The sequence below is a fragment of the Coniosporium apollinis genome (genome assembly GCF_000281105.1).
Source record: "Coniosporium apollinis CBS 100218 chromosome Unknown supercont1.39, whole genome shotgun sequence".
In the NCBI taxonomy this organism is placed as follows: Eukaryota; Fungi; Ascomycota; class Dothideomycetes; genus Coniosporium; species Coniosporium apollinis.
The window spans coordinates 316809-327548 of record NW_006913301.1 but is presented as its reverse complement, the minus strand read 5'-3'; the positions used below and the strand labels follow the sequence as shown (position 1 = coordinate 327548).

The following is a 10740-nucleotide window of genomic DNA, read 5'->3' as shown; positions in this document are numbered from 1 at the left end:
ATGGAAAGGCTACCTAGACTTAGATAACACATAGGAGCTACGTACTAACCTCGATGGATGCGAACGAGCTATAAGGAAGTACTACAAGGACCTAAGACCTTATTAGAGGTAGGATCGAAGAATAAGGGAGGAAACCCATCTAGGGCGTTCTAAGTCGTAGGAGACATAGTAAGCACGTCTAAGAAGGCGATAGGCGCGGGATCGGGGAAGTCTATTAAGAACTTAGGAGGAGGGCTCGGCTAGCCCCGCTCTAGAGCCTCTACCTCCTTAATCGACGATAGTTCGCGCGACATAAGTTAGGAAGAACGGTTTTCCTACTCGGCTAGCTCGTCTTTAAGCTAGGTATAACGGAGGTTCGCCTCTATAATCGCTCTTTTAGCTTCACGAAGCTTTTTACGAATTTCTTTACCACGAGCACGGAGCTGCTCCTATTCTCTGCGGGTAACAACTAGGTCGCATTTTACGCCTAAAGAAATACACTCGGCATAATAGCCGGAACGGACGTCCACGCGATAGAATAGCGACTCGGAGTAATAGCGACTATATAGGGTAGGTATATTGGAACTAGAGGAATAAAGATAAGATACTAGGTTATTACAGCGTTTAGTGGAGGATCGTTTGAGACTAGCGGAGCCCTACTACTTTAACACGGATCTTGAGGATGTTAGCTTAGGTGCTTTCGGCATATTATAGAAAGAGGGCGAACATACCTTTTAGGACGAAAGCTGTTAGGGGAGGGAGATAGTGTCATAAACCGCGGTGGATAACGCGGAATAAAGGTGATTAGTGCTAAGCGTCACGTGAGGGACTAATCACTCAGGATACTAAGAGGTGCCTAATTAGTGTAATTAGTGTGATTAGGAACGAATCACTCTAATTAGGGGGATCACGGTGTGAGGTATCGTAGTATATAGGCCGCACTGTTCTCGTTTATTAGAATAGTGTGCTTAACTCAAATAAGAATTCAGCATTCTTTATAACTTGATCTAATCTCACTACGTGATATCAATCCTCACCCTGTTGACTATATCTTGGCACTGTTCCCTATCTCCTTAATCAGGACCCCAACTATTACAGTAACCTTTATTATCTCGTAATAGCACCTCGTTACAGTAGGTTGAGGTTAAGTAGCTCTTTAGCCCTCTTTTAGAGAATAATAATAGAGTCTAGGTAATTATAGAGAATAGCGTTTCTACTAGGAAGTACTAATAGTTATTAGTTTATATTAAGCGTAGTATAGTAAGCTAGTAGCTAGAGGTAACCTAGAATAATAGGGAAGTAATTAAAGTAAGTAATAAAGAGGGTATCTATTTAAATAATTCTACTAGAAACTTAACTTAGATGAAATAGGTAATATCACTAGTAGTAGTAGGGTATCTATTAACAACTTTAAGAGTAATAGGGGAACTAAAGGGAAGGAAATAAAGGCTGAGATTTTATATATAGAATTAGTTAATAAAAGTAGTACTAGAAGCTCTAGTATTAATAAGAGTAGTAGACTTATATTTATATAAACTAGTAACTAAGATATAGTTAATTATAAGGTGTTTATTTTTATTAAAGTCTTACTAAGGCAACTAAGAGATTATAGAAAAGAAAATCTTAACTATTTTAGATATAGGCTTCTATAAGCGACTTTTAGTAGGGACTACTTATTTTCTAAATAAATTAAGTCTCTATATAGAGTAGTAGGGTCTAGAGTATTAGAAGTAGAGCTAAAGTTAATTATATATATAGTAGCATAAGGCTTCTTTAGGTAGTTATAGACTATATAGTCGCTACTATAATATAAGTACTTATTATTATTAAAGCGCTATTACTTTATTTTAGGTATAATTAGGCCCTATTAAATATAACTAATTATAAGATCTATAGGGTCACTATAGTTATAAGCTATAGGTATAGACTATAGTATAATTAGTATAGAATAAGAAGCTAGTAAGAAGGTAGTTATAGTAGTTATTATACGTAAGATGCTAGTAGTAGAGAGTAGAGCTAAAAAGGAGCGCTTTTAAAAGAATAACACGCTAGTTACTATACTAATAGTAGTATATAGGCACTTATTAATACGCTAATAAAGGCGGAAGTACTTAAAATAGCTTATTTTCTTAGTATTCTAGCTTATAAGAGCGCTTTAGATCTTATTTAATAGACTTATAAAGAGCGCGGACTTCTTTCTATTATTATTATACCTAGTATTATAAATATAGTGTTAGAAATTAGTAGTAAAGGTAATAAAGTCGCGATTCTTTTAATAGATCTTAGTAATTTTAGCTTAAGTAGTTACTTTAGAGTTTAGGTTACTAAAGAATAGTTTAAGGTACTTAATTATTTCCTTGATTAATCTAAACTTAAGTGTATTATTTATATAAATATATAGAAGAAAGAGCACTTAAGTGGTACTCTTAAGGTAACTATATAAGTATAAGGTTTAAGCGGCTTTAGTAGGATATTAGTTAGTATTAATATAGAGCTTTATATAAATATTTATAATAAAGAAGTAGAGAGCGGTATAGTTAGAACTAGAGAATAGTTCTAAGTTAGAAAGCTTTTTTAACTTCTTAGTTATATTAGTATTTAGTTAAGCGGCTTAGGCTATAAGTTAAGTAATACGCTTAGTCGCTTTAGTATATATAATAATAGTAGTATTATACTATTATATAAGGTCTTTAAGTTACTCTTTAAAGATGCTACTATAGGTACGTATCTTATTAAATTAGTTTGAGAGGTTAATAAAGAACTAGTACTAGGTATTAGGGTTCTTTAGAACTTCTATAGTAAGCGCTATAGATAAGTTAATAGCTATAGAAGCTTATAGTGTATTAGAGGTATTACCTATAGATATAGGCGCTTTAGTAGAGGTAGGAGGATATATAATAGGCTATAGCTAAGCTATAATAAGAGATAATTAGTAGGTGTAATATAATATTATAATATAAGAAGGCTTAATACTAGAACTTAATTTATTAGAGTAATATATAAGATGTTATACAAGATTAGAAGGTATAGTAAAAAAAATAGGAAGATAACTCTATAAGTAGAGTATATAACCTAGTTATATAACTCTAGAATAACTAAAAATCTAAATACTAAGAAATACTAAGTCTAAACTATAATAATATACTATCTTCTTAATTAAATTCTAGTACTAAGCCTTCCTGTATTATAATAACTATTTATATACTATAGTTCTAAGCTAGTATCTTTATATTCTACTTAGTTTACTTAGTATACTTAGTTGCTAATTATACTAAGTATACTAAGTATAGCTTAGCGGCGCCCTAGTGCTTAGTCTTCCTATAATCTCTTAGTACTAAGTACGTCTTGGCGGCGCCTCGCGCCTCTATTTATAACATTTAGTCGGTGCGCTAGTATAGTAGGCAAGTTCTATACCTCTAACATTACGTCAGTTATTAACCTCTTCTATCACCTTAATGCTACCTCTTGCCGCCCTCCTAAAGAGCCCCATAGCGTGCGCTCTTAGAGTTTCCACAGCGCCCCGTTTTCGGGGCTTACAACGCGCCTTTTCCAACATGTCGCACAAAGCCAACGCGCCCAAAATGAACTCGATCGCCGAGCTCCCCCCGTCCGAAGCAAAATGGGTCGAGCTCAAGAAGATCAACTGGACGGACCAGGCCGGACGCGAGCGCGTCTGGGAAGTCGCAGCCCGGAAAACGCGAGGCAGGTCCGGCGTCGACGCCGTCGCAATGGCCACAATCATTCTGCACCCCTCGCGGCCCCCTTCCACCATCCTTGTCCTGCAATACCGGCCTCCCGTCGACGCGACAACCGTCGAGTTCCCTGCGGGTCTCATCGACGCCGACGAGTCCCCCGAGGCGGCTGCGGTACGGGAACTCAGGGAAGAGACGGGATACACGGGCCGCGTGTTGGACATCAGCCCGACGATTGCGAATGATCCTGGGATGAGCACCGCGAACATGCAGCTTGTGGTGGTGGAAGTCAGGCTCAGCGAGGGTGACGAGGAGCCGGAGCAGCATCTTGACTCTGGAGAGCACATACAGCGTGTAGTTGTGCCGTTAGACGAGCTGTACGAGAAGCTGTTGTCTTATTCGAGACAAGAGCGGACAATAGTATCGGCGAAGTTGTTCCATTGGGCCGCGGGCTTACATTTTGCAAAGAAGCAACTACTGCAGCTATGATGTGGGAATAGGTGTATTGTACAAAATACGGAGGCGTGGTAGACGGTAATGGAGCCGAGGGCATAGACAGACAGCGATACAGGAGAGAATGCTGGATTGTAACAGTGACTCCCTCTCCATAGACCCTTCTATGATGAACGCGGCACTAATACTTTCTTGGACTTTTCTAGTCAAGATGGTCGTATTCATTACATATATCTTCATAGAGAATCAAAGCAAGATACAGAGTGAGAAACAAGCAAGCAAAGCAGCGAGATACACAGTGAGGGATTGAGTGAAAGAAGCAGCAACAGATACAGCAGGGGAAGCAGCAGGGAACGCAGTAAGGACGCTACATGGAGGTAAATACGGAATATAACAGATCAGATCCACCTATTGAGTACCCTTGCCCCAAGAGGACTGATCCGAGAGAGTTCAGCACGCTCCTACATCCGATAAAATCACACCATGGATGCCCGCAACTTGTAAGTTATGCCGCCCTCCATCACCACGGGTTCTGATCTTGCAGGCTTAAACTCTCTTAACAACATCTACGAAACTGTATCAGCACCATCTCATCCCTCAGGTGAAAGGAGCACAGCACACTCACCTAACAGCGCTCGTACAGATCTTTAGGCCCCCGGATTTCTCCTAATGATTCTGCACTCGAATGGGCTTGCCCTTGCGCGGCGCATTGGTGGTTTTCTGCTTGTTCTTAACGATAGCCACATGCTTGATAGCGCGCTTGCAATTCCCGTTCGTGCCCCAGAAGACTAGATCGCCTTTCTTCCTCTGCGAGAGTGGAACGTGCATACACTTGCGGGAAGTGTACTGCTTCTGCGCCTTATGTGGGAGCTTCTTGCCAGTTGCCTTGTAGACAGCGTGCATTGTAAGGCCTGCAATGGAAGAATTAGCATTGGCAACCGGTTTTTGTCCTGCGCGCTTGTATCGGGGGCAAATATGCTGTACACCAACTTACCTGAGCAATCAAATCCTCCCTTGGTTGGCCCGCTGTACGACCCGCCGCCCTAGACGTACGGCCATCCAAGCCACTTCGCGGCGTAATAGTAGATCAGCTGACATTTGGTCTTCTTCTTCGGAACCGACGCCGCGGCTCTCTTAACCTCGACATTCTCGGCTTCGAGGGCGTCTCCAAACTCTTCTTCGAGCTCACTTTTGACCTCCTCGTCCGGGACAACGCCGTCCTCGACATCGTCACCAACGTCAACGCCGTCATCCCCGTCGTTGCCGGGATCTTCCGAATCGGGCTCACTTGGGACGCAGCACTAGAGCGAGCCAAGAGTGAGCCGTCTTTCGGGAGAAGAGTTCGCCCTGCTAAGTGGAAGAGGGTGTTACCTGAACCGTGTTGGGGCCGGGGCAGTAGCCCGCAACGAAGAAGCCGCTGCAAGCACCGGTGATGTCTCCGCAGGTTCCGTCGCCGTCCTGTGTTCCGTCAGTAATGACGCACCGGTACTGTGAGAGGAAATGCTTGCCGGAGTGCTGCATGCGGTTGTAGAGCGCTGGGTCAGGGGTGCTGGGACCAGTGCCATGACAGTGGCGGCCATTGTCAGGGCCAAGGTAGACGATAGAAGATGCATGATTGATATGCGTGATTGTTGAGCAGATTCAGAAGATTGATTGGTTTGTGTAATGAATATGAGTGAGAAGAGAAGACGTTCTGTTCCTGCTCATAGAGGAAAAAGTTCTTGTATATATTCCACCTCAGAGTCTACTTTCAAGTTGAGTGGAGTGTGGAACAGCGTCCATTGCACGTCGGTCTCGTGGTCAACTTATTGGAAGAACTATATTTGCACTATAGAGAGCACCTTCTCTGGAGGCGACACGGTTCGGCCGCCCTGCCGCTGATATTCTCTAGCGCAGTATGCTGGCCTGATTTGCTCCACAACGGGTTTGTTTGTCTCTTGATGATTTCTGAACACGATAGGGATATGTGGAGTCTGAAGCAGGGGGAGGGTCTTGTAATTGCATCAGAGGGGTAGATCTTTGCTCAACTTCATCGATATGCAAAGGAAGTGGCTCTCCACGTAAGGCCTTCCAATGCAAGGCCAGATCGTTGTGTATGGCCCACCCTTATGGCCAAAATATTCTTGATGAAGCCGAGAGCCCCTTCGTGATGTGTTATAGGAATAGGAAGAATTCAAGTGCACGGTCCCGTCTTACTACGGCGTTCGACCGACGGGCCGTTGTATGCAGATTTTCCAGCCTCAGGCCGCCGCGCTCGTGTTTATGCTTCTGTCATGCATCTTATTCACTGTGTGAGCAGTCTAGAGAGCGTGCAAGGTGGACATTGCAGTTCGCCTGCATGAGAGAGTATTGTTTCGGGAGGAGGCCTAGTGGTGGTGCAGGACGCCTTGTCGCCATATGGTTTACTATGTCCGCGAAGACTCATACAATGCTGTATCAAAACCCGCCGAGACCGAATCCAAATTAGCAGGCATCCGCATTATGGTTCGTCGTCCAGTTGCGAGAGAATATAGCCCAGTAATTTGCAGAACCACCAGTACATATCCAGACCTTGCAACATGGTAAAGCCTGACTCAGTGTCTCTTACCATCCCGCACATGTTACGCCGCATAATTGTAGTTAAAGCCTTGCTTGGACCGTGCTGGCCTTCCTACACGGATAGGGGAAGTCCTTGGTCTTTGCGAGCCTCTGCTTAGGCGAAAGCGAAATTGTCAACAAAACTGTCCAGAAAGTACAAGTGCAAACTCAACCTTGAGCGCATCAGCCACGCTGAACACGATAAAAAACAGTAGAGCCATGGGCAACACCTGTCCGAACCCCCACGCAGACTCAGATCCAACCACCAAAGAGCGGTTGCTGATCTTGAGGTCGACGATAAAATACGTGGGTCCACACCGCAAATCCGGCGTAGACCGCAACTTCCAGAGGATAGAAACTAATGTCGAAAGACCATATTGCTAGGAATTGGATCAGCGACCACCAGATTAGAATCACCGCCCCTACAAGGAGTAGCCAGGGTGCCCAGAGCACTGCTCTGCGGATGATCAAGCAGCTCGATGTTGTGCCGCTGGAAAGATTAGTCGGGATGTACTTCTTGAGATCATCGAAACTTTCCTTCCAGTACTGCATGAGATATGCCAGTACGGCCTCGGGTTCCTCGACCAACAAGTTTTCCCAATTCATCGTTTTTCTAGAGAAGCTTAGCGCCAGAAGGACGGCGTACAGGGCTGCACCGCCAATCCAAAGCCAGGCGGTGCCCCTTGCGGACTTTTCGTGCGAGATGAAACAATATCCTCCCCGTAGAAAGTCCCATTGCTTGAGTTTTTTACGAGTGAAATCGATCTCAAGTCCCACGAAAAGTGAAAGACTGATGAGGACTGCCATGCGTCTGATCAGGATGCGGGAGCTTCGAGTCTCAGTCGTCGTTCCCAGAAATAGCCAGTCGATCCGCGCTGCCCAGAAGGAGGTGAGCGTCAGCCGCCAATATGCGATTACGAAAGCCTCGTGATAAAGGGATATTGTGTTGATCTGCCCGTACCCTGCGATAATGATTGCGGTGCCCGTGACGACTTGCAGATCGCAGAGAGACCCGAGCATGCTCTTTGCCGTCCTAACTGCATATCGCGAGGAGCCTCCCCTTCGCGAGTCTCCGTTCAGAACGGAATGGCGTCTGCGTAGAGGCAGAGAAGTACTCTGGTGCCCTGCGGGTCTTCTTCTCGTTTGGTGCCTGTCTATGATCGTCTTGCACGAGTCTACAAGGTCGAACCAGGCCGGTATCATGGCAACCGCAATGGTGAACCATGCGATGAAAAGGAATGACGTGAGTACCTGCAGAATCAGGACATGCTCCACTATTAATATAGGGAGACACTTACACCGATTCCGGCGATATCAGCGTCCGCCTCGAAAGTAGAGTTACAAGCAAAATTGATAGGGTATGAGCTGTTGAAGTAAATAGTAGTTCCGTTTTCATACCTATACCAATATAGATCTTGGAATGTAGATTCGCTCGTGCTGAATAACATGATGCTAGTATATAACGCGAGAGATATGAGGTTGCAAGGAGAAGAGGTTGTCTTCAACAAGTCCTCAGCAATGATGCGAGATATTCTGCAGCTTAGCTGCTAAGACTTTGCGGCTGAGTACTGCCCCTCGAGCATGCAATAATACTGTTAGAGTCCCCGCTAGTGCGGCGCCGTGCTGCGGCTCCATATTGTTTTTCCGCTCGACTTTTACGGACTAGAAGCTATTCTAAGCATTCACGAAACTCTATCTTCTGGACGGAGACGCCTTATCAACACCTATGCTGAGACCGGAATGTATCCTGTCAAGCTAATCGTTGGACCGGGATGGGCCACTTCTAGTGGAAAAAACTAGGCATTCCTGCATCGCTCCGCATAGCCTCGCTAGCTATTAGGGGATGCATGATAACCAAAGATCGGCTGTCAATCGGCAGCCTCATTTGCAGTCTCGTTCGAAGCGACACTGATCCTTGATTAGCTGAAAGATACGGATAACGGATCATAACGCGGATGGCTAGGCACGTCGTGCGCATGAATGGCCTTACAAAATCTAGGACATACTAACACGAATGCTTTAAACATCGAGTTAAAACTCCACAACGTGGTCTAAAAAGCTACGTTAAACTTAATATCTTATCTCGAATACCTTAACTTTAAGTTAGCTATATAATTATAAATATTCTTGATAAGTTGGTGTTGACGAAATGTCAGGTTTATGTGTTTATGGTGAGGCTTTTTATGCGCACACCGTGCTAGGCAGACGTGTGGAGAACGGTCCGGGTGTTGTATTGCAACGTCCTGTTTCAAATCGAAATCCTACATTCATGAAGGGCTGTGGCGAAACTGCGTCTTGCGGTTCTCAGCTTCAAGGATGTTGACGTGGCTTTAGCCTAGATGGGGCAACAGGTAGCCTTGTGAGTGACGTGCATAATTAGCGTCGCCGACGAGCAGGGTCATAAGTCAGGCCGCGCGGCTGGTATTGAATGCTACATATCTGCTGAAAGGGACGCCTGAAATCACGGGCCCCTCCCTCCCAGAAACCGGTAAAAGAAAGCCCTATGTAAACCCAGAGCTGAAAAACCCGACTTCCGGATGACTTCTTCTTGAAAACTCTTCCGAATCTTTTTGGGTCTGTATTAGTCTTAAAGACATGACACAAACGGACATCCTTGAGACAAACGGCACCATGCCTTCTTCGGACGGCAAGTTATGGACGGCCAACGTTGCCAACGATGAGACAAGTATTGCGGCAGCATCGCTTATGCGTGTGCTCGAAGGTGTCGCAGTTGCTACCAAGGCACCTGATGAACACATTCAACCATTAGCCCAGTGGTTGCGACACTACGGAGTCGTCGAAGGCAACGATTCGCCTCTGGGTATAACGGCGACCGATACCGAAAGCGCCCTCGATCTCGCTCTCCCCTTTGACGAATGGCGTGCGGCCATTGCTTCCAGTTCCGAGAACTGCAATGAAGGTGTCCGGCAGCTCGCCCAAGTTACTCTGGCTGTTGCGTTGCTGCGAGAGAAGGCACGGCGCGGACTGGATGTTGACACGGCGAGCCTCGATACAATCTGGAGTCTGATCTACGAGGCTATCATCAGTGCGCAGGGCACTGAGCTGCAGTTCACTGTTTCCCGCAGTGCGCAGGGATTCTTGGCTGTCCCGCTATGCAGTCTACTCAAAGATGGCCGCATTGAGGAGCTATGGCGGTTGCATACATGGCTGCCTGATGAGCAGCGGGGCGTGTCTGAAGATGTGTGCATTCATGCCCACCAGCCATTTGGACAGAGCTGGATATTACTTGGATGTGGCACAGACTGCGCGTTCGAAGTCGACAGCCCTGACGATCCCTCTTTGACCACTCATGCAGCTTACGAATGTTGCTATGCCGGCGCAGATGGCAAGCAGAGTGGGTCGGGATATCAGACTCACCAAATAAGCTCAACAATCAAGAACACGGGAAGACTTGTGAGAGTCACTCCGGTCAGCCGCGAACCACACTCGCGTGATATGACTTATATCGTTTCGGGTGGCGCCTACCACCGATCAATTGTGTCAGGTAGCAGACTTCATGCTACGCTTTTCGTCTTCGATGCGCACCGCGGCTACGATGATACCGCTGCCGTGCTCGGCCCGAAGGATGGTAGTGAGTATTTACAACCCCGAGATCCCGCTGGTATCACGCCCGAAGCCCTTGCACAAATGGTGGGCGTAACTCGAAAGTGGGAGCAAGCGCAGGGAGTCAAGCGTGAAGGAAACGATGAGCATGCTACTGTGATGGGATATTACAGATTCTTCCGTGGGTTGGGACTGCTGCAGGCTGGGCACCGAGAAGATGCCTTGTCGTATTTCAATCCTACCAAGGGGTGCACACCTACGCAGGCGTTCGCTCGGGAGCCCTCGCAGCAGCATCGTGATTACATCAGGAAGCTCATTGAAGTAGGGGCTGACTTGGACATTGTGGATGAGTCAGGCTACAAAGCATTGGACTATGCTGTGCACAACGGAGACACGGAGACCGAAGCACTTATTCTTGGACGGCCTTCGGCAGCATTTAGCTGAGCGCAGAATCAGGGAGGTAGCGTAGTATATA

General features: G+C 45.8%; 4 protein-coding genes across 4 annotated transcripts; 2 read left to right on the top strand and 2 right to left on the bottom strand.

Moving 5' to 3' along the window:
- Positions 1-3533: 3533 nt before the first annotated feature.
- W97_07228 (uncharacterized protein) lies at positions 3534-4160 on the top strand (the record flags this gene model as incomplete). The annotated part of the gene is made up of 1 exon (XM_007785207.1): positions 3534-4160. The coding sequence occupies one exon, from the start codon at positions 3534-3536 to the stop codon at positions 4158-4160; it is 627 nt and encodes a 208-aa protein (XP_007783397.1).
- Positions 4161-4790: 630 nt separating this feature from the next.
- W97_07227 (uncharacterized protein) lies at positions 4791-5027 on the bottom strand (the record flags this gene model as incomplete). Its single annotated transcript, XM_007785206.1, has 1 exon — positions 4791-5027. The coding sequence occupies one exon, from the start codon at positions 5025-5027 to the stop codon at positions 4791-4793; it is 237 nt and encodes a 78-aa protein (XP_007783396.1).
- A 140-nt stretch (positions 5028-5167) lies between these two features.
- W97_07226 (uncharacterized protein) lies at positions 5168-5645 on the bottom strand (the record flags this gene model as incomplete). Its single annotated transcript, XM_007785205.1, has 2 exons — positions 5168-5425; positions 5496-5645. 2 exons carry the CDS (start codon positions 5643-5645, stop codon positions 5168-5170), a joined length of 408 nt encoding a protein of 135 aa, XP_007783395.1.
- Positions 5646-9332: 3687 nt separating this feature from the next.
- Positions 9333-10709, top strand: W97_07225 (uncharacterized protein; the record flags this gene model as incomplete). The annotated part of the gene is made up of 1 exon (XM_007785204.1): positions 9333-10709. The coding sequence occupies one exon, from the start codon at positions 9333-9335 to the stop codon at positions 10707-10709; it is 1377 nt and encodes a 458-aa protein (XP_007783394.1).
- Between the last annotated feature and the right edge of the window lie 31 nt (positions 10710-10740).